Genomic DNA, 23,445 nt, shown 5'->3' with positions numbered 1-23,445 from the left:
AAACGGTTTAAGCTAGAGGGCAGGGAAGTAATAAATCCCATTTTATATAAAATAAAGGCTGCAAAGGTCACATTAAAGCAAAATGGGAAGAGAAACTAGATCTACAGATGAGACAGCCCCAGTCTCCCCATCTAAGCATGCAGCAATTCAGAAAGAATATGAAGTACCTGTGTGGCTTGATTGAACAATTTAACTACTACTTTAACCACAAGACTATATTCTGCTTCCAAAGCTAGGAACCTAGTATTCAGTTGCCATCCCACAATACAACCTACTGGGCAATGTGTGTTTCTTAGGTCCCCTCTACACGTTACGTATATTAAGCAATTAACAGGTTAATTGAAAAATTAATTTAGACCAGCTACGCATGAAAAGTAACTATCATGCCATAAAAAACTTCCATCCAGCTACAGCTGGAGCTGGAAAACATGTAATAACTTTATAGCTGATTTCTATCCATCTTTAATTTGCATATGTAGCAAGGTAGCTAAGCACCAATGACAGAGTCCCATCACACACCGTCTGCCTCACCTCCCCACTGCAGGCTGCCCCAGTAGCGTTCCAGAGGGCCAAGCGCTGCCAAGCACTCCGCACGACCTACAGCACTGCCCCAGCTCTTGCCCTAGCCCCCAGTCAGAGCACACGGCACTGTTGCTGCAGCCACCCAGCAGGTATCTGGAGTACGCACAGATACTGAGTAGTGCTGAGATGTGGGGTTACCATGGCTTGAAATGCTGTTGTCTCTGTTGGGGCTGAGCCCACTGAACTATACAGAAAAAATCACAAGCCTTTTGGTTTTGGACTAATACCATGCATAGTTTGTACTATATAGTAGTAGGAGCAACAGTGCTACTTAAAACTGCGTATATGGGGTACCTGTGGTAAAACTTGAAGCAGTCTCAAAAAAGGCAAGTTGCCTCAATTCTGGATGAACCAAGTTTATGGGCACTATACACAAATAGGTATAGCTATGTTTAATTTCAAAGTTCATAGATTCATAGATGTTAGGGTCAGAAGGGACCTCAATAGATCATCGAGTCCGACCCCCTGCATAAGCAGGAAAGAGTGCTGGGTCTAGATGACCCCAGCTAGATGCTCATCTAACCTCCTCTTGAAGATCCCCAGGGTAGGGGAGAGCACCACCTCCCTTGGGAGCCTGTTCCAGACCCTGGCCACTCGAACTGTGAAGAAGTTCTTCCTAATGTCCAATCTAAATCTGCTCTCTGCTAGCTTGTAGCCATTACTTCTTGTAACCCCTGGGGGCGCCTTGGTGAGTAAATACTCACCAATTCCATTCTGTGCCCCCATATTGAATTTATAGGCAGCCACAAGGTCGGCTCTCAACCTTCTCTTGCGGAGGCTGAAAAGATCCAGGTTCTCTAGTCTCTCCTCATACGGCTTGTTCTATAGGCCCTTAACCATACGAATGGCCCTTCTCTGGACCCTCTCCAGGTTATCCGCATCCCTCTTGAAGTGCGGCGCCCAGAATTGCACGCAGTACTCCAACTGTGGTCTGACCAGCGCCCGATAGAGGGGAAGTATCACCTCTTTGGATTTATTCGTCATGCATCTGCTGATGCATGATAAAGTGCCATTGGCTTTTCTGATGGCTTCGTCACACTGCCGACTCACGTTCATCTTGGAGTCCACTAGGACTCCAAGATCCCTTTCCACTTCCGTGCCACCCAGCAGGTCATTCCCTAGGCTGTAGGTGTGCTGGACATTTTTCCTCCCTAGGTGCAGCACTTTGCATTTCTCCTTGTTGAATTGCATTCTGTTGTTTGCTGCCCACTTGTCCAACCTGTCCAGATCTGCTTGCAGCTGTTCCCTGCCCTCCCACGTGTCCACTTCTCCCCATAGCTTTGTGTCATCTGCAAACTTGGACAGAGTACATTTCACTCCCTCGTCCAAGTCACTGATGAAGACATTAAAGAGTATCAGTCCAAGGACCGAACCCTGCGGGACCCCACTGCCCACACCCTTCCAGGTCGAAAACGACCCATCCACCATGACTCTCTGGGTGCGACCCTCCAGCCAATTCGCCACCCACCGGACTGTGTAGTCATCCACATCACAGCCTCTTAACTTGTTCACCAGTATGGGGTGGGATACCGTATCGAAGGCCTTCCTGAAGTTTAAGTATACGACATCCACCCCTCCTCCTGTGTCCAGGCGTTTCGTAACCTGGTCATAAAAAGAAACTAGGTTGGTCAGGCACGATCTACCTGCCACGAACCCGTGCTGGTTTCCCCTCAGCATAATTTGTCCTGCCGGGCTCTCACAAATGTGAGCCTTGATAATTTTTTCAAAGACTTTGCCAAGGATGGAGGTGAGACTGACTGGCCTATAGTTGCCTGGGTCCTCCTTCCTCCCCTTTTTGAAAATGGGGACCACATTGGCCCTTTTCCAGTCCTCTGGGACTTGGCCCGTGCACCACGAGCTTTCAAATATTCCCACCAGTGGCTCTGCAATGATGTCGGCCAGTGCCTTCAGCACCCTCGGATGGAGCTCATCCAGGCCTGCTGACTTAAAGGCATCCAGTTCTTCCAAATGACTCTGCACCATTTCAGGGTCTACGCATGGAAGTCTGGCACCCTGCTGCTGCCAGTTGTTTTTTTGTTTGTTTTTTTCCAAGCTTGCTCCTCACTTCCATGCACTCAGGAAGAGCAGGGTCCACCAGTAAGGTGGGGGGTGAATGAGTTGGGGGAAGCAAAGGGGCTACCAGATCCCCAAGATTTATTTTCCATGCTGTAGCAGTGGGAGGGGGGCAAATTCAAGACAAACGCCTAATAATTAGATTCTGTACCTGGAAAATTACAACACATTTATAAATTGTCCATATATAGAATCTAATTGGGGGGTGGGTGCCTTGTAATCAGGGTCATCTTATATTCGAGGAAATACAGTAAATAAGGAAGCCAAGCATCATTCTTGAAAGGGACTGAGAGACTGGATACATCACAGCATTTCTAATGAGCTACAAAGTCCTTCACTCTACAGGACACCAACTTGAAGCCAGGCCAGCCCAGGAAGTTTTCCATCAGACAGACATTGAAATGAATTTGGCAGATCTCAGTTCTAACCCTGACATTACAAGTTCACCCCTAGTAACTCCAGGTAAACTGCCTGAGCCATGGAGACCGAGCTACCCTTAGAGTTCCCCCCCCGTCAATACTGAGGTATTACGGTGGAGTGGATGGGAAATCTGCCTAGCTGCTGCCTTATAAAATAGAGAAGACTTCATTTACCAGCCAATACCTTTCACCAGCAATGTCTCCCCAATTTTTTAAGCTGAAGTTCATTAGTGGATTATTAACAAAAATTTATTTCATTCTATTACATAATTTACAAAAAGAGGGAGGTGCCTGACATTTGTAGAGATCTCAGTTTTGGTACAGAGAGGTTAATGTATTTAAGTCAGCTTGAAGGTGGTGGAAGAGGGGTTGCAAGGCTGCCGCATTCATCTGGCCATATAAACCTGATTGTAGCCACTTCCTCCACTACAAAAGGGAACTGTTGATCAGTATGGAGACCACAAAGCTTCCACACCAGACTGCATTTAACACTAAATAACCCGCTATTTCACTGCAAGAGGTTTTCTTTTGTTGACTACACTCAGCTTCAAACATACTGTATTGGCTGAACAGAGGGAAATGGTTATTGAGCAGTTCCACAACAAGGACAAAAGAACAGGCATTTCGGGTAACAAGCAAAACAGATGCAGAAATGAACTTTTAGTTCTTTTTTTTTTTTTTTTAAATGGCTTGTGTAATAATCAACTAAAATAAAGCCTTCATGTCAGGGTTGTCCAACTGCCAGCCTGTGGACTGCATGTGGCCCACAAGGGGTTACGTGCAGCCCCTGGGTTCCTGCCTGGCCACAGATCCCTTAATTGCTCCAGCTGCAGCCAAAATCTCTAGGCACCCCCCACCTTCTCTGGCTTCTGCTTTCTGTGCTTGACCATGGGGAGCAGAGGGTGAGGTTGGGGCCATACAGGGGTGCAGTACACAATGGGGGGGGAGGGGGGGGAGGAAGAGGAGGATGCTCACTCCAATGGGCACATGGGACAATGTGGAGGTGGGAGCATCCACGCAGTACAGCCGGCTTGTGTCCCCTGGCTGCTTCACATGTGGACAGCCCTGATGTATATTCTTTATCCCTCTCCCATAAACTCTGACTTTAAAATTATAGGACATCAGAAAGGAATTAATTGTTAGAGTTCCAACTGAGTTTCCTTATAAAGCTGATTTTGATCCCCAGCTCCATGTAACCCATAGACAAAAATATATATTATTATCTGTAGTAAAGATTAAATAAATTTATCAGACCTGAAGTGTTCTGATTTCCTGAACACACATGAAAAAATAAGGTATTCAAAGTTTAGCTCTCTATACATACTGCACAGCAAAAAAAAAAAGTTAGAAATATTTTTAAAACATCCAAATCTTGGTACACTGGACATGTCTGACAACCCTGCATACAGGGCTAAGTTTAACTAACTAAGACTTGTAAACAACAAGATTAAGAATGGTTTCCATCTCTAAACAATACTTCAAGAATTTGATTTCTTGGCAACAGGTTTGGGGTGGGTTTTATACCATGGTAACTACAAACCCTTAGAAATCATTTTGCTTATAAGGTACAGATATATCTTTTCAACTTCTGCTTTCACCACAGTATACTACTTTTTGGTGTGGTACCCATTTACAGTATAAACACTTTAGGGTAGAAACTGCAATTTTTAGAGTTTTGTGTAAAAAAAAAAGCAAAGAAAAAAAGCTAGTACTTATGGTCTGTTAGGCAATTAGTACTTACAATGTATTTTCTTCTGCAAATATAGCATCTTCTTCATGTGTTAGTGCGCCAACCCCACCAGACAGTACTAAAATAGTCTGCTTAGAAAAGAAACAGATTTTACTTTGTCACAGTATACAGCATTTACATTTTTACAAGACCAAGTGTTTTACAATCAGACTTAATAGTACCAAATCCTATTTTATAGTCTGACATATATTCAGATGCCATACAAATGAATTATGAAACTTGACCAGACAAGATTACAATACAAACAGGTAATTTGGATTAATCAGTCCAAGAAGACCTGCTGGAATCAAATAATTTCTTCTTCAAAACGAGTTTTAGAAAGAGAAAAAGGGCCTTAAATATGTTTGTACTCTTGTTCTGAATTCTGTAACTTCCTGCTTTGTCGTTAACTTCACATGTGTCCCAGGCTGCAGTTGTTACTGCACAGACCCAATGCTGCATGGGCCTTTTTGCACTCGACTGCACAGTCATGTCAGTGTCACAGTTTGTGCCCACTATCACTATGTCACCGTAGCAATGAGCTATGGCGACGTAGCGTCTCATGTAGACATGCCCTCTGAGATGCAATTTATGGCTTTACTCCTACAAAGACTTGGGCTCCATATTTAACATGTCTGCATTAGCAATTTTCGCACTGAAGTTTTTGCAGGGTTGCAAAGTACATATTCCATTTATTTCTGCACATTTACATACCTTCTTAGTATTTATTTTACAGTTCTTTTACATTTAGGAGCTTTTCAAGTACATAATTTCTCACATACCAAAAGTTTCTCTGCACTTCCCCCGCCTTTAACAGCATCATTGCTGTTGACTTTATACAACTTATATATATCTTGAAGTATACATAACTTCATAATAGGAATCAAATTATGGAACTAACCATCAAGCCTACCTAATGTTAATGAAAGGGGTTTTTTTATTTATTTTTTTTTTTACTTGAATTTTAAAATAACCTGAAAACCCCAAGATGATTACTTTTGTGGCACTTCATAATTAGGGCTTGACTGAACTCAAGGAAGTGGCCAACTGATTTTGCGAGCAGATCCCAGGGCCAGCCACCATTTTTGTGGGCTGAGTGCAATGGGTCCCCTACACTTCTGATTGGCCAAGGGGCAACAGCAGTCCCACCCCTCCTTGCAGATTGCCACATTGCTTGAAACCATGGCTTAATTACCTTAATTAGGGTAATTAAGCTGCAGTTTTGGGCCATCACCAAGCAGCTGGCTCTGCACTTTTGGTGGGTTCGCTTAAAAAAAGACAAACAACCAAAAACAAAACAAAACAAAAAAACAAACAAAAAACCCCAACCACAAATGAAAAACCACACCAAACCAAACCAAACCTTACTGACAAGCAGAGAAAAGCACATGGGAAGCCCTGCAGTCTTGGAGCAAGAGGGGGAAGGGGGGAGTGGAGGCTGCTGTGACCAGCCTCCCTGCCCCCTGCCTCCCTCCCCATGCTCCAAGACTGCAGAGCTTCCTGCATACTTTTCTCTGTTAAACTTGTAAGTTTGTTTTTTTTTCTTTTTCCCCCTTAGTGAGCCTGTGCTTTTTCATGGAGGCCACCCGAAATCGCAGTTTCCATGAAAATCATGCAATTGCCATTTCGGTAGGTCCCCATTCATAATGTACCTTTAGTAAATTGAGGTCCTGAAAAGCAGGGGGTTATAGTTCAAAAGTAAAAAAAACAAAAAACGGTATTTTTTCTTTGAGCTATACGTGAGTGTGGGGAAAACAGCGCTTAGCTGGCATACAGGCATATTTTTTGCTTTTTCAGTTGTGGTCAGGAGAATAAGGACAAGCCCATCCCTAGGCAAGCCCTGGGTATACGCTTGAAGATACATTTCAGATTTAAAAATCATGCAATTTCAGTGTTATTCACTTTGATTCTCTCTTCAATTCTACTGTACCCACAAGGGATTTTGTGCATATTGGAATCCAGATGACTATATGAATGTGGTGGGGAGAAGTTGCTGGCACAAAGGTAGAGAGTAGAAGGTGATGTGGTCAGAATCAAAAGTGTCTGTAATGCTATAAACATCTTTATCTCAAGATTTTACTTTTAGTATCTACAATACTAACTGTACCTTAACATTTTTTATTATGGGGACTCTTCTAACAAGTTCAAGAAAGCTTCTGAAAAAGTGTATTAGAAAATACATTTTTTAAATACCCCAAATTCCATTTCTCAATAAATCTCTTTATAGGAAAATATAATTAAAATATTCCATACCTTTGATTCTTTTGACTTTTTCTTCTTGTTTTTGTTTTTAACTTTGATACCATTAGTCTAAAACAGAAAAACAGAAGTCAACAACTAATGCTATGCATTAATTTACAATTACAATCTGTTTCCGATATGTATACATAAATAAGTAGTGCTTCAATTTAAAAAGTCTCCTTTTGGTTGGAATAACAGCATGATTTGCAAGATATGGCAAGCACCATGCTTTTTCACAGATGGAAACTGTTGGGGGTGGGGGGGAAGAGGGATGGTGGCAACACATAGGTAGAACTTCCCATTTCAACAGCTCTACTCACAAGTTTCCCGAGTTTCCTTCACCCTCTACTTCCACTCCAAGGAACACTGGTTTTGAAACAGGGGCAGGTGTTAAAATAATGGTGTGATTGGGATTTGAGGAATTTTGTGCTGCATCCCAAAAGATCCATGTCCTGCCATGCCAGTTGCGCATGGCAGGATGTTTGAGATGGGGCATACAATTCCCCATATCCTAACTGCATCAGTGCAGGACTGCCCCTAGCCTGATGCTGCAGATTGGGCAGGGAGCAGATCTGCCCTGGACCTTGGTGCTATCCTGCAGCCAATCCAAAGATCATCTGAGCACTGGCATCAGACATGAGCAGCCCCAAGTGTCTCAGTTCAGGACCCTATCCCCAGGTGCACCAGCCTGGAGTTCTGCAGACCGAAAAGAGTCATTACAAGTGTGGGCAAAAGCTACATGACAGACACTTAACTGGGTGACCTGAGGCAGCAGGGGAGGGGAAGAAGGCAGTGGACTACATTTGACTTTTAAAGTAAAACTTGTAAGGGGTGAGAGACTGGAATACCTAAGAAGAGGCAAGAGACTGAGATGCTGAATGTGAGGCTGATTGCATCATGAGACACATGGGACATGCGAGGGTTAAGGGAGAGACAGGGGTACAGATCTCTATAAATAAATACCCCAGGCAAAGATGAGGTCTGTGGGATCTCCTCCTTATCACCTAAGACTACCTGCAGATCCCCCAGACAGACATACTGAATACCTGGCTACAAGGATTACTTAAGATCTATGCGTGGCTTTTGTTGACTTCTGGGGTCATTATGTTGCATTTTAAGTTAAAGTTGTGTGTGCTGTCACTGCGCCTTACTGGGCTGTCTTAGCCAACACAGAGTTTTTCTGTTGTTCTTCATTGCATACTTGAAATTGCAAATTACTGTGCTCAATAAATGCTCTCTTCAGAGAATGGCCTATTCTTGTTCAAACACATTCATGAATTCAGTGCCACCACCTAAAGTCTAATACTCAGTTTAGTAACATAGGGCTGATGCTGACAATCAGCTGATTGTTGACATCTCTGGGACTGCCCCAGTCTGGAACACGGCACATGGCAAACTTTTAATTTAAGCTGCCATATAAAGCAGCTTTGTGGGTGGTTTGTCTTATACACACACATGTATAGTGTAGAAATGGTGCAATTAGCACACTAATCATGCCATGGATCTCATGTCTGCCAGGGGCCAGGATTTAACTTTTTTTGTTTGTTTGTTTCCACTGCTTTATTCCCCAATGAAGTAGCACTACCACCTGTGACTTCTGTAAGAACAAGTTGTGATGTTACAAACAACTTCTGCAGAGACAGAGCAAGTGTTGAGAATATTCACTTACCACATTATCACAACTACCTGAAACCTTATTTCTGCTCCAATGTTTTTCTGTTACAAGAATTTGATCTTTCAGTATATGTATTATTTGAAAGTCCATTTTCCATCAACATAACTAATTGTGCCAAATTTTGGAGTACCATATATTTTTTGCAATGTGAACAATATGCCAAAAATACAAATCTTTTTATTGCGATGAATTTTGCATTATTCTTAAAATGTTTACCCTGGAATTTAAAACTAACAAAAGGTTCCACACACCCTACATGCATTAAATTACTTCAAAATGGGAATTGTCTATATTAAGTAAACTGTTCGACACACACAAACTACGATACAATATACATGAATTTTCAACCACAAAAATTTCAAACACGTGAGCACTCAGCCAAATGTGCATCCTATAAATCCAGGTAAAAGAAAGAAGCTACTACTAAGACAGCAAGAGTGAAGTGAAATATGGTTCAAAATAATGGACAACTACAGCTGCTATAAATGTTTTTTCAAATCATAGTTCTGTTCAGAAAGCATCTGTAAATATCTCAATGTGCAATTCCACGTTTGTCATCTTACCGAATTCAAAAACACACCCGTTTAATTTATTAACAGAAAGAAATCCTTCCTACTGGTAGGCCTACAAACTCAACTTGAGATCAAAGTCAAGCACTTAATATTTTGATATATAAAATAGGAAAAGTTGTCAGTTACTGCTGGTCATGGTCACTGTTAGGATTCATCATGCAAAGGCAAGACAGCCCCCACTTCAATACCCGATGCTTAAGTATGCAGAATTGGCAGTTGGAAAAAAAAAAAAAAAAAAAAAGTTTTTTACTTCTAAGTTGAGCACACACACCTAAATTGGTCAGTAAAAATTTACAGAGGCATTTTCACATTAAAACCATATATCACTACTAACAAATACTGTATTTAAAGCTCTCTCTCAACCTCTGGTCTACCAAAACAAGAGGTTTGCCAAGTTACATTTTTCTCTTCTAAAACCTGAAATGTATTATACCAAGCTGCATATTTTGCAGCTTGGTATAATGGAGAAAAAAAAAGGAGGTAATGGAGAAAAAAAAGCTTAACAGAATTATGAGAAATGCAACAGCAGTCCTGAATTATTTTTCTATACCTTTTTCACTTAAGACCTGAATAAGTATTTTTTTAAACTTTAGGACTGCCTTTATTTATATAATCAAAGAAATAAAACGTACACAAAAATTTCCCTTCCTACTTTGCAAGTCCCTTTAAAAAAAAAACCAAAAGTGGACAAGCATTTTTCTTCGTATTTGTTTCTACTTCAAAAGTTTTCTATTGACCACAAAAAATATTTATTGAAATTTCAATTTTTATTAGAAGATGTAAAGATAACTTACTGAAATATCTTCATTTTCCTGTTTCTTTATTATAACACAAGGATAATCTGTTGAAAGAATATATTAAATCACTTTCAAGAAAAACAGCAGCCAAATTATTCATGTTCTATATTGAGGTTTTAAGGGATAATATATTTTAATTTTTTTAATATTTGCTGAAAGTTTTTCTGTATGGTCAAATCTATGAAGAAACATACATGCTCACTGGGATTAGTTGGATGCTTAAAAAGGCAAGTGTGAGCATTATATTTTGAAGAATTGGGACATATTAAAAGAACATAGTATAACTTGCCATTCAACATCCCTTAGAGGCTTAGTAAATTCAAAGATATTTTGGGGGATGGTATCTTTTACTAGACCAAATGCATAGTTGGAAGAAATTTTAGACAAGTTTTTAAGCTAAGTGTTCTTCTTCAAGGCAGCTGAATTCTCACAATAAAAGAGTGATAACATTTTATCTTCAGAATAAAATGAAGCCCTTTAAAGTTACTACAAGAAGTGAGAGTTGCAGTTTCTCAACTAATTAAATCACATTCCTGGACTATATTGCATGGGGGATGTGGTTCTGGTAATAAAACAATGAGCCTATCCTTACTGAATATATGTGTAGTGTCAGAGGAGCCAGCTGCACACTGCATTTTGTAGACCCATTTTTTAAATACATTGGGGGAATTTACACATATGCACATTAAAAAATAATCAGTAAATTTATCACCAGCAATCTAAAGAAATCTATTAAAAGTGATCAAGCCGTAATTTAAAAATACTCCAAAACAGCACAACGTAAGTGATGCCCAATACTGGTTCCATTTTATTTAGTTAATTCCCAACTGTACTAGTTGCATCCTTCTTACATGATTCTGTGCCTTTAGACTTTGGTTCAGCCCTTAACATGGAACACAGAATATCCTACGTCGAGTTTCTATCTTAAGTGATAGTGTCGCCACTTTTCCAAGATAATTCAAGATAACATATCTTGAATCTTGAATGCAGAGCGTAAAAAGGAAGGCAGAATAGGACATACAGAAAAGATAAGCTGTATGCATTTACCCATTATATCAAAGAATACATCTAAAGCATGGTGCAGAGATGGAAATTTTTCTCGATTATCTTCTAATAACCATATTACACAACGAGCTTCTTCCAATGACGCTTCATGGAAACAGTCAAGTATTTCTTCGTCTTCAGTGCTAGTCACAACACACCCTAACTTACGACCATACTTTTCATTCCAGAGACCAGTTATAAAGCTAAGGTCAAGCTTTTCAACAAGATGGCCAAAAGATGAGAAAAACTTTTCTGCAGCTTTCAAACCTGAAATTGAAAAAGAAAATGAATATTGGGTAAAACCAAAAAAAATCAGTCAGTAGTCCAAGGTCATTTTAGTGTTGGGTTTGCAGTCTGACATTTTTCACAAAATATTTTGTTCCAAAAAACTAAATATAAAAGGTACAGAGATGAGAGGTATGGGGACTGTAGCTTTGAAATATAAAAGCAAACAAAAGAGACCTGTAAGTTATATCATTTTTGTACTACCCACTTCAAAACATCTGTGTCAACTGTTGTGAAGGTGTGTAAAAGAATCCAATTAAAAAAACAAAACAAAAAGTGATTTACTCCTGTTCTCTGCAATACTACATTTTACATCTCGTTCAATTATAAAATATACCTAATATTTTCACTGGACTACAAAGAAAATTAAACTGTACAGCATTACAAAAAAAAAGTTAAACTGACTTCAAGGTATGGTCAGATAAAAAGAAATTAATGTTATTCCAGCCTTCAGGAACAAGATCACTAATAAAGGTTTGTTTTTAATATTTAGATCACTCTATATAAAATATTAGGGATATATGAAGCGGTCTGTATTCGATTTGGATTTAGCCCTATTTGGGGGACAGTGATTTGATTCACTGATTTGGATCACTGTCCCAATTTGATTCATCCGAATTCGAATCTGAAGATTCAAAGCAATTTGGCCATATCTTTAAATGTCTTTTCTGCATACTTTGAGGTACCAGGTGCAGCTCATGAACACCGAGATCATGGGGCGGAAGGAACATCCCACAGGAGTGCGGGGTCCCCCGTGTGCTTGGCGACAGGCCTGGAAGTGGACCAGAAGTACTTCCTGTTTGCTTCCAGGTCCACTGCCAAACACATGGGGAACCCCCCACCCCTCCGGCTCAGCCGCGGGGGGGGGTACCCTGGGTGCACCCCCAGACCCAGGGGGCACCAGTCACCAAGCCGAGGAGATCCCCCATGCACTCATGAGCAGACTCAGAAGTGCTTCTGGTCCACTTTTGGGTCTGCTACTGAGGACGCTGGGGACCCCCTTGCACTCCTGTGGGACGCTCCATCCACCCCACCATCTCAGCATTCATGAGCCGCCTGGTACACCTTGAGGTGCGTAGAAAAAAAAAAAACATTTAAAGCTGTGTCTGTCCGAATTGTCGAATCTCTCCAAATCAAAATCGGAGGCTTCCAATTGAATTCGGAGAGAGTAATGGGTTTCCTGATTCGATTCGGAGATTAGCCCGCCGAATCTCCTCCGAATCAAATCAGCAACCGAAGCGTCACACAGCTTTAATAGCATTTTCTCTTCTGCATTTCAAGGAGGTGAATTCTCTTTGCCTGAGCCTTTTCCCTAAAGCTGACAAAGCCCTGATCAGCTGTAAAGAAGTCAAAACATCAATGCATCTGCCATTCAAACAGTCTTCATTTAGGAAACTGGGTCCAGATCCTCAGTAGGACTTGGAAATTAACTGCCTGTAGACACAAATTGTTCTAAATTTTATGAAATGCAGCATTTTAAAAATACAATCCCTGCTTCACAAAGTAACTGCTAAAACGGCACCAGGCCATTCAAATGCCTTCCCTTATCATACAGGTATCATATCAGATTTTACTGATTCTGCCAGCAGTGCAGAGCCATACTGGATCGCTCAGAGGCAAATTTTGGTAGCAAAACATATGACTAGCAATTGAACATGAATCAGAAAGAACAAAGCTTAACTTCAAGATCCAAAGTTAAGAATCAAAGCAGACTGTTAGGCAATACATCTCTTAATTTGTAGGCTGAAGTTAGCATGTTATTTTTCTCTGAATATAAGAAAAAGCGAAGAGGAAAAGTGTAATTGATTTCCATAACTGCATAAGCAAATTATGTTCCTGCAGAACTAATGACATATAACCTACCAAAATTGTTAAGATGTTTTGCCCACTCATGTAATTTGGGATCCACTTCTTCAAACTCACTCAGTACATGGATAAAAATTCTTGTCTTTACTCTATTTTTTTCCTGAATTAAGTTACTGATGAGCTGCTCCATCATTTCATTTGATAAACTACTGTTGATGGAATATGCTGCATAATCTTCCTTACTTATTATCCACCATGAAAGTAATTCACTAAGAAGCTTGGAGGTGTTACATACACCTGTTTTTATTTGCTCAGCATTTTGTATAATATACTGCAAGACTCTATCACCAGCAAATAAGCACTCCGGAACATGACCTGTAATAAAACAAAGCAAGATTTCCATGTCAGTTTACAAAACCTGGAAAGCAGAATCAAACCAAATTACAGAAAAGCTTGATCTTTTTAATCACAATTCAATGTCTTCTGAAAGCCAGTTACAGGACATTCTACTTCAGGGGAGGGCAATTATTTCAGGGGGAGGGCCGCTTACTGAGTTTTGGCAAGCCATTGGGGGCCGCATGACAGGCAGCCAGGGGCCGATGAATATTAATTTGCTAAATTTTTTAGGGGCCCCGTGGGCCAAATAGAATGGCCTGGTGGGCCGTGTCTGACCCACAGGCCGCATTTTGCCCACCCCTGTTCTACTTCTATTTGTCATAAGTGAACCAACACTGAATTTTTCCAACTGATAAATTAATCTGACAAATTAATGTAGAATGTGCATGCACCTTTTGGTTCTCAGCCCTGATTCTCCAGAGCAGCAGCAAACAGTGGCAAATGCACACATTTAAGCATTAGTTCCTAAGGTTGTATTGGAAATCTGATTCTGACCCAACTCAAAGTCTTTGTAAAAAGACATTAAAGAAGCAAAAAGATGGGTGGGAAAACATGAGAACTACAGACAGAAGCAGTCTTTCAAGAATGGTTCTTACAGACTGCCACATCAGAGAAATTAACCGACTATAACAACTTACAGAGGTGATGAGTCTGAAGAGAATTAAGGGAACCCACAAGACCAGCTTCCCACACTTGGCATCAAAGCTAGTACTGGGCCAAGAGTATCATGCAATTGCCTGAAATGAACAAGCACTGGGGCAAACTTAAGTATCTCAGTGCTAGAAACTTCACTTGATTGTAAACAATAAACGTAGACATGTTAGAGTCCACCCTAAAACCTGTTATAGCAATGCACCTCAGAAGACATAACTCTGGCATCTGTGCTCCTTTGCCCCTCCCTCTGGGCTTATGACTATATCTGTTCTTATTTTAATGGTATCTATGAGTCTTTTTTTCTCTTGAAGATGTATGACCTAACACCAAGGTTGCCAACAGTCAGTAAATAACCAGGCTAAAAGTTCCTGTTTATGAAATCTATAAAAAAAGAACCATCTTTACTGGAAAAAAAAGATTAGCAACTGGAGCCTGATTCCTGAGTGGAAAAGAAGTGGGATGCAGTGTTGAAGGACAGACAGAGTACAGTAGCACCACCTAGGGTCTGAGCAGGAGCTCAGAATCCTGAAGGGAGTGCTTATCAGGGCTTCATGGCTTATGGCAGCATTTCTCAACCCAAAAGTGGGTTGCAAGAATATTTCAAAGGGTTGCAAGCTGTGGCAGGGCATAGGGGCAGCAGGAAGGCGCCTGCTTCTTCCAGCAGGTAAAGGGAGCAGGGGAGAGCTGCAGGGCTGGGCTGGTGGCACCAGCCCTGATGCCTGTGCTCACAGGGACTGTGTGGCAGGGAGATGCTTCTCAGGGGGCAGAAGGGGCCATGACCATGCTGCCTGGTGTAGTGTGGCAGCCACAGCCCAGGGCAGGGTGCCACAGGCCTCTCCTCTTCCCTCCAGCCTGTGCCAGGGCTGGATTTGCTCCATGGCTGCCCACACGAACCAGAGCCACAGCAGCTACAGTGCTCTGGCCCAAGCAGGATGGGGGCAGCTGGGGGCCGCTCTGGCAAAGATCAAGCGGCAGGAGACTGCAGGTCAGGAGTGAGGGACACCAGCATGGCTCTGAGGGGCAGGGAACTGGGGTTTGGGCACTGGCAGGGCCAGGGGGCTGTGGGTCAGGACAGGCCATAGACCTTTGCAAACGGGTCCTGATAGGAAAGCAGTTGAGACCCACTGGCTTATGGGACTCTGTAGCTTCTTCCCCAACCCCAAGTCACGTGCTGGTACTGCATCCCATCTGCATGCTGTCACAACCCGAAGTTGTGATTTTTTGTTTGTGTGTGCTTCGGCACTGCTAAATTATTTTTCCCGCTAAATTGCAGCTTCTTTGCACGGTGAAGTTTTCTGCTGCAGAGGAGAACCCAGGTGCAACGGAGTATTCCCGCCAAATTTGAAGCTTTCTTTGCACGGTGCATTTCTTTTGCATCCAAGAAATGCACAGTGCAAGGAGTTCCCGCCATTTGTATGAAGATTCGTGCCACATTATTGGCCGATTCTAATACATGCACACGTGACGGATAGCGATTGGCTTGCTAGCCGTATAAAGAGCTTGGGTGGCTTCCGCCCAAGTTGGAGAGAAATCAGTTGGAGAGAGAGCAATTAGAGTTCGAGAGGGAGAGCGTGAAGATCTCTAAGCGCTACGGATCCTTACGGACCCAACGCATTTCTTAAAAGGCAAAAGAGGCCTGAACAGCCTCTAGCATCTCCCCGTCGCCAATAAATTCCTAGACGTATCCCTTCCTGCATGTTAAAGATACGAACCCGCGGAGCTTTAACAACTCCGGGGCAAGAGAACCAAACCCGTGGAGCTTCGACAACTCCGTGGGAGAGAAACTACCGAACCTGTGGAGCTTTAACAACTCCGGGGCTAGAACGAATTTGCCGTAGTCCTCCAACGAGGATTTAAGCGGAGCTGCACCTGGAAACTGTCCAGCCTACACCGCGACCATCTTGGGTGTAAGTAAATAATCTTTAAATCAACCATTACGCCTCTGTGACTAATTCTAGCTCGCCCCCGGTCTCCTCCGGCCCCGCGTGCCCGGGCTGCTGGCCACAGCCCGCGTGCGCAAAGACGGGCCTGGCTCGCCCCCGGCCCGCACACATGCAACACTACTGGGTGCCAGGTAGGCAAACAGTCTTTCTGGGGTCTGTGCTGGGACAGGGGAAATAGGGCAGGTGGGAGCAGCAAGTCATGGGGTGTGGTTGGGGGGTGTCAGGGTAGACAGGCAAGTAGGTGAAAGTAGGATTCCTGGGGTAGCAGAAGCATAGTGTAAAAAACTACTGCTGCAGTCAAGCAGGTACATTTAATACAGTACTTATACCATCACATGGTAACACTTTCACCTACCTTTATGGTCATGTTTAGATTCACTATTTTCTTTCTGATTTTCTTCTACTCTCTCTTTTACAGAGTTCAGCGTTTCTTCTTTTACATATTTTCTCCTTAATTTTTTATCTTGTTTTATTTTCAGTTTCCTACAACTGATAAAAACAAAAAACTCAGCTATTGATATATTGTTTTTTCTTTCTTAATTTATAAAGAGTATATTCACACATCTTTGCAATAGGCAGGAACGCAGAGAGCTGACCTTAGATGTACCCTGCCATGGTGAGCATGCACAAATTTACATCTACAGCAAGGGTGTTAAGATTCAGTTGGCAGGCCACATTCCCTGCCAAAACTCAGGGGGTTAACGTGGCAAACGCTACATGTAAATACGCTCTTGTGGTCTCTTACAGCAGTTGCTACTGCTGCTCAGCTCTGTTGTGAACTGTCACCAAATTTTTTGTCACCAAAAGCAACTTAGAACAGTAAAACAGGCCACACTGTTTAGCCTACCCACTGTGTTGGCTGCCCCAAAATCACCTGAACTGAAGGAAACTAGTGAGGAACAGAGCTGAGATGCAGAAGTCACCTGAAAACTGGCCAGCAGCTAAGTGTACCAGATGATGACCCATCACCACAGGCTATGTGTTTTGATAGCTCTGGCTAGATGTTAGTTTAGAAATTGTTTTAAAATAAAACATGATAGCTCAGCTAAACTCAGGGAATTCATCTTTACATTTGTGTCTTATTTCTTATTTCTTGGGATCCACAGTCTAAATTTAACAAACTCCTAAATGAGACAATTTTAGTGATTAACATATTCCTATATATATTTTTACTTTGGAAACATTCAGAGAAATAAGATGCTGGCAAATCTCCACAAAATCTGTATTTTGTAACGTGAGAAATATGAAGATTTGCATTTCCCAAGCTCTCTTTCTAATCTGGCATACCAAACCCTCACAGCCTAATGTGTGAGTATTTACTACCTTACATGAACAAACGTAAATGCCTTCAACAATTTTCCAGCAAGGTCAATACCACGTAAATCAAATATATGCCAATGTGTAACATATACAATTCAGTTTCAAGCGACAGGCTTTTAGTATTCATAAAAGAGTATAATAGATATGGAAAAGGATGCAAGATAGTGGCAGCGTTCAATACTCCCTCCAAGGTATCATCCCTTAGCTACCTGGAATATACAAAAGAAGAATGGCTGCAAACTCCAGAAGGGTAACTCATACTCCTATAAGCAGGGGTATCAAATATATGGCCTGGCCTGAGAAGCCCTATTATCTGGTCCCAGTGCTGCCTGTAGGTCTTGAAGCTGACCCATATGCAACATACATCATGCAGGTCTGGTCCAAGATGCACACTGCAAGTGCCTGCTCCGGCCAGTCCAAGACATGTGCTGGACCCAGCATGGAAAACTGGTCTGTGGGTCCAATCCAACCCATGGGGACAGTTCCAAACCACTCATTCAACCCACAGTGCCAGATGAATTTGACATCTGTGTCCTAAGGTATGGTGTTTTCTGGAGTTGCTCATCTTTCCTAATATACATTTATTTCATTGCTGCTCACAATCTTAGAAATATTGCTTAATTGTAACTAGGCTTCAGATGCAGTAGAGATGACAGGGACAATTTACATCTGTTACAGGTGTAAATTCACTGAAGTCACTACAGTCACAGCAGATATTAAGCCGATTGTTTGATTTCCCATGCATAGAGAATTTAAGAGGACTGCTTCGTACAGATTCATGTTTTGTAAGTTTTTTCAAAGTTACAAGCAATTTTTTTGTTTTAAATTAAGTTCTTTGGAAACTGATGGCTCAACTAAGGAAATGTTAATATGGCATATTATCAACTTGATTTGAGCCCAGATTGAGGCATTTTATATATGCATAGTTCCCCATTTTCAGATAAAAATTCTTTCAGGACAAAGCACCAAAATAATTTCCATGCTGTTTCTTGCTCTCAAAATTTGCCCACCTTTCTAGAAACAAGGTGACTAGAATTAAAACAACAGGTATGTTTGTTAGAGCCCTAAACGGAAAATTTCAACAATTTCTGAAATGTGTCTTCTTTCATTGGCACTGATCATCCTCAATTCAATGATTTAACTTGCTTATTAATACTAGACCTCTTACCTTGAACATTTCTGCTTAATGCTGGTTTTGGGTGGATCCTTAGTTTTTGTGATTTTTTCTTCAAACTACCAAAAAAAGCCAATAGATTAATTGATCCAAGCTCTACTACAAACTTAGCTTTCTGAAAATAAACACAAATCTGACCCTTCCTTAGGTGTCTCAGAAATCAGTAATGTCTATTTGAGACAGAAATTGACATGAATTATTTTTCTAAGTCCCTCAAGTTCAAGAAGGTGCAGATGCTAGTTGTAGAACAGAACATTCCACCCCAATGGAGACAGAATCTGGCATAGATGGTCTCACGGGCTGATCGGCTGGAGGTCTGTTTTGCTTTTGGGGGTTCCTGTGGGGTCAGAAGCAGATAATAGGGAGAAAAAGCACTAGTCCTTGCAGTTTAATTTGTATGCAACACACAGGCACAAGAAAAAGACAAAGAACTTTGTTCAACATAAAAAGGTTTTTCTTTTTTTTTTTTTTTTTTTATATATACTTAATTTGGCAAGGAAGTCAGCTCCTACTTCGTCCTTATTCTTTCCCCCAGAACTTACTATGAGATAAGAGATTTTTTCGTTTTTGGGGATATATTTTTTGGGGATATAACAATAATTGTACTGTTCAGGAGATTTCAAGAATTAGTTTTTATGAGGAAATTCTGTGTTGCCTGATTTATGTCAGATGGACTAGTCAGGATGACAGTCTGGCTAATGGTGTGCATCTCCTGTTTAAAGGCAGCAATAACCAGAGAATTTTGAATGCAATGTCATTTGTCAATTTGAAGAAATATTTCAAGTAAGTTAGGGCCAAACCAGGATAATATAGTATTTGCATAAACACACGTACAAGATAAGGGAACTGGGTTAAGCCACGTTCCACAGGAAACCATGCCCCACAAAATGTACACCACTTCCTGAAAGCCCACAGGAAGACAACCGAGCAGAAATCCTACAACAGTAAGCTGTCACCAGTCCAAAAAAAGCTGTGAAAAATCAATGCAAAGAATCTAAAACAGCATATATTTGTTAATACCAATAGTCAGAACTTCTCACATATATCAGTGTATAAAAAATAGCAAAGACCCCATTAAGTTGCATTTGTGTACCAACTGCTTTCTTTTTACCCACTAGTAAAATTGTCACTAATACCACAACTGCTAACTCAACCAGTTTAAAAAGTGAAGTTAATTAAGGAAACTGAGGTATGTAAATACTGTTGAGATTGTCTAATACAATAGACAGTTTGCAATTACAGTCTAAAAGTCTTCAGTGGATCTTCCTTGTAAGATCAGACTTCTTAAAAATGACTCAAATTTCACACTGATTTTTACTTACCTCACATTTCACAAGACCAGAAGAACTGAAGATAACAATTTTTGAAATGAGACCACTACAGTCAGGGGTGAAACATAACTCTTGAAGAAAATCCTGTGTAGAAAATAAAGGTGAACAGAAAAGTATTCCACTTTTTATTAAAAGTGTAAAGAGAGAACAGCATTCCATGCAGAATTTGAAATGATTAAGAAAATTTAGACTGGAGAAAAAAAGGCTCAGACCTCTGCTCACATTAGCTCAAGGAAGCAAATCTTCTCATATCAAACCTATGGGATTTTCTTCAGAATATTACCTTTCTACATATTATTAGAGAAGCCCCAACTTCCTCTTTGTGAGCAGTACAACCTCTGAAGGATGAAGCCACTTCTATGAACATGAAGACTATCGATACTGGCATAGCTTATTCCCATACATTTAGGAAAATAACCTCTACTCTGTATTTAAATCCATGTAGCAAATGGACCATTAAATTGGATTGTTGGGGAGGGGGAAAAAAAATCAAACTGCCCAACTAAAGTACCAATTCAACTGCTGAAATAGTATGGCTCCAAGACAGTACTCACCTTAAGGATTTAAAGAAAAAGTAAATTCCTGGAAAATAAAAGGTTAACCAAATATTTCATTAGGAGGAAGAAATGGGTTTCACCTTGTCATTTCTGTCATTATATACTATAGTTTTCAGCTTCTTCCAACAGCCGATGTGAAACTCCACTTTACAATGTTGACAGCACGTGAGACGTATAAAACCCTAAAATAGAGAGAATATAAACGGAAACACGTTGAAGGAATAGAAAAAGGAATAGTTTAACAAAAATTGTGCCTCACAGGACTTCAAAATTGTGCAAGGCAGATACTGCTAGCAAAAAGTTTAAATTCCCAAAGTTTTTTCTTTATTTATTTATTCTTTCTTACTTTAATACCTTAAAGTCCGGGTCAGTAAAATAAATCTGGATTTTAGAATGACCACTGCACTCCTGATAACGACATACTGCATCAGGCGCTGGAGGGAACTTGCATTCCTCAATATAATCCTTCAGCATCAGCTACAAAACAATCAAGAAAACCTGCCCTAAACTTTGTGCATAAAAAAAAAATCTCCATATATCCCCCAAAAAGCAATGAGGACAAACCCTTTTACTTGCATTTTCAAAACACTATAGGTGGGTGTCTGTAAAACAGATGCAGGATGCTAGAAGAACAATTGTTTTCAAATACAATTGTTTAAAGTTTTCCCTACTGTGTCCCAGAACATCTTATAAATTCCTTTTTCACTTGTATAGCTGTCATGTAGCACACATACCCTCTTTGCATACAGCTTTATCAAGTCAAGGTTATTTCATGTGTCTAATAATCCTACCTACTTTAGGACAGTTGATTGTTTTCCCTCCTCAGACTACCCTGTGCCAAGAGGGAGAGTAGCATGCCTACAGAATCAAGGAGATCAAGGGAGTTTTTTTAATTCACAATCTCCAAGTTAGAGTATGAGATTTTTTAAATGAACTGAGGAACGATACTAATACAAAAATTGCTATGAGTTTTAGGACTCAATCTCCTAGTTAGTTTTTTAAAAAATCAGTACCATGTCACTGTTTCGTTTCACAATTGTGAGAAATTCCAAATGTTTATCAGCTATGATTTCATGACAAATACCAAACAACACAGCAATGTGTCAGTACTCAGAAATGACTTTACATACACCCTGGGTGTGTCTACATGTGCATTATATTTAGGAGCAATTTACTTGCAAGTAAACTACTTGCAAGTAAACAGTCCTAGGCAGGCATCCACACAGGCAGGGAAGAGGGAGCAATTTGCTGCAAATGGGAGCAAACTGCTCACACTTCCTGGGGCCCTGTAATGGGTGCCTGCTGCAACCAGTGGGAGCTCTAGGCCCTCCCTGGGTGCTAGCCTAGGGTCTAGCAGGGAGCACTGGGCCAGGAGTCAACTGTCTCTTGGCTGGGGCATTGCACCACGGGGAGGGAGGAGGGGAAGGGCTGCTTGCTGCCAGGACTATGTCCTTCTGCTCAGGCAGCAGGTAGCTCCTGGCCCTGGATCCCAGATTGGAGGTAGGGGGCTTCGAAAGCGCTACAGGGGAGGGGCAGGTCCCAGCTCCCTGCCCCAACCCACTGGTGGGGCAGCTAGCTTGGTAGCTAGCAGTGAACTAGCTGCCCCACCAGTGGGTCGGGGCAAATGGCTGGGACCTGCCCCTCCCCTGCAGCTCTTTCCAAGCCCCATGCCTTGATCACTCGATAGGGGCGCAGCGCTGGAAACTGCCCCTGACCAAGACAGTTCCCAGCCCCTGCTGCATGATTGTGGGGCAGGGACTGGGGAGCCTGTTCCCCACTCAGCTTGGTGATCAAGGAGCTAAGTGGGGAACAGGCTCCCCAGCCCCAACCAGCAGGGAGCTCCCAGTGCCAGGTCCACAGTCGCAGGGCCAGCACTGGGAGGTCCTTATGTCCTGCCCCAGGCTCTGGCTGGGAGATAAGGATCTCCCAGCACTGGCCCCACTATTGTGGAGCTGGGAGATGAGGATTCCCTGGCCCCTCAATCGCAATGGTGAAGCGGGGGTTAGGAGATAAGGATCTCCCTGTCCCCACTTTCTGATCGCATTCTTGGAGAGGGGGGCAAGCAGCTCCCTGATGTTGGGGCAAGGGCACATAGTCCCCATGCCTGGCATCTGGTGACAGAGCCTGCCCCTACAACAGGCAGCTCCTGCAGGCAGGGAGCAATCTCTTGCACCCCTGGTGGCTGGCTGAACAAGAGCAAATTTGCTCCTGCTCAGACATCTACATGAGTGCTACTGTGCAGTAAGTAATCGCAAATAAATTTGCTACTTGTATTTACAGGCAACAAATTTATTCACGTTTAGCAAGGTTTACTGTATTTTCGCGCATATATCCCGCGGGGTATATGTGATTTTACAAAAAAAAAAAAAAAAAAAATGGATGGGTGCAGGCTATACGGGGGTGCAGGCTACCCGTAAACTTTTTTCCCCCTGCGGGGCCAGGGCTGGGGCCCAACTGTGCTGACACCGCCACAGGGGCTGGGGCCGGGCTGCGCCGCCACTGCCGCTGCTGTGGGGGCCGGGGCTGGCTACACCGCCGCAGGGGGACGGGGCCAGGGCCAAGGTGGGCCGGGCTACACCACACCGCTCCCCGCTGGGCCCAGGCAGGCTGGGCTGTGCCGCCACTGCCGCCGGGACCATCTGCGCCGCCTCCCCGCTGGGCCCCAGGCAGACCGGGCTGTGCTGCTGCTGCCGCCGGGGCCGCTGAGGGGGCCAGGGCGGGCTGCACTGCCTTCCTGCTGGGCCCAGGCAGGCCAGGCTGCACTGCCACTGCTGCGGGGGCTGGGGCCATGGAGGGCTGGGCTACGTAGCCTCCCTGCTGGGCCCGGGCAGGCTGGGCTGTGCCGCC

At 42.4% G+C, this 23,445-nt stretch overlaps 2 protein-coding genes across 8 annotated transcripts in view; one reads left to right on the top strand and one right to left on the bottom strand.

Annotated features, from left to right (window-relative positions):
• The window catches only part of TTC3 (tetratricopeptide repeat domain 3), a 101,664-nt gene that overhangs the window by 25,451 nt on the left and 52,768 nt on the right, over positions 1–23,445 (bottom strand). For 6 of the 7 annotated variants that reach the window (XM_019476117.2, XM_019476114.2, XM_019476112.2 and 3 more), the window contains 10 exons: positions 20,953–21,075; positions 20,679–20,780; positions 20,033–20,125; positions 18,705–18,769; positions 16,572–16,705; positions 13,281–13,598; positions 11,136–11,399; positions 10,086–10,132; positions 7,057–7,113; positions 4,816–4,895 (listed from right to left, as the gene is read on the bottom strand). In XM_019476117.2, coding sequence (XP_019331662.2) covers positions 4,816–4,895; positions 7,057–7,113; positions 10,086–10,132; positions 11,136–11,399; positions 13,281–13,598; positions 16,572–16,705; positions 18,705–18,769; positions 20,033–20,125; positions 20,679–20,780; positions 20,953–21,075 — 1,283 coding nt within the window. The remainder of the gene's footprint in view (positions 1–4,815; positions 4,896–7,056; positions 7,114–10,085; positions 10,133–11,135; positions 11,400–13,280; positions 13,599–16,571; positions 16,706–18,704; positions 18,770–20,032; positions 20,126–20,678; positions 20,781–20,952; positions 21,076–23,445) is intronic. The other variant, XM_019476113.2, reaches the window with a different exon arrangement.
• VPS26C (VPS26 endosomal protein sorting factor C) overlaps positions 1–23,445 on the top strand; it is a 105,424-nt gene that overhangs the window by 68,516 nt on the left and 13,463 nt on the right. The gene's annotated exons all lie outside the window — the stretch shown is intronic.

The sequence above is a fragment of the Alligator mississippiensis genome, chromosome 1 (assembly GCF_030867095.1).
Source record: "Alligator mississippiensis isolate rAllMis1 chromosome 1, rAllMis1, whole genome shotgun sequence".
NCBI classification, from domain to species: Eukaryota; Metazoa; Chordata; order Crocodylia; family Alligatoridae; genus Alligator; species Alligator mississippiensis.
Note: the sequence above shows the minus strand (reverse complement) of the source record. Positions and strands in the feature narration are given on the sequence as shown.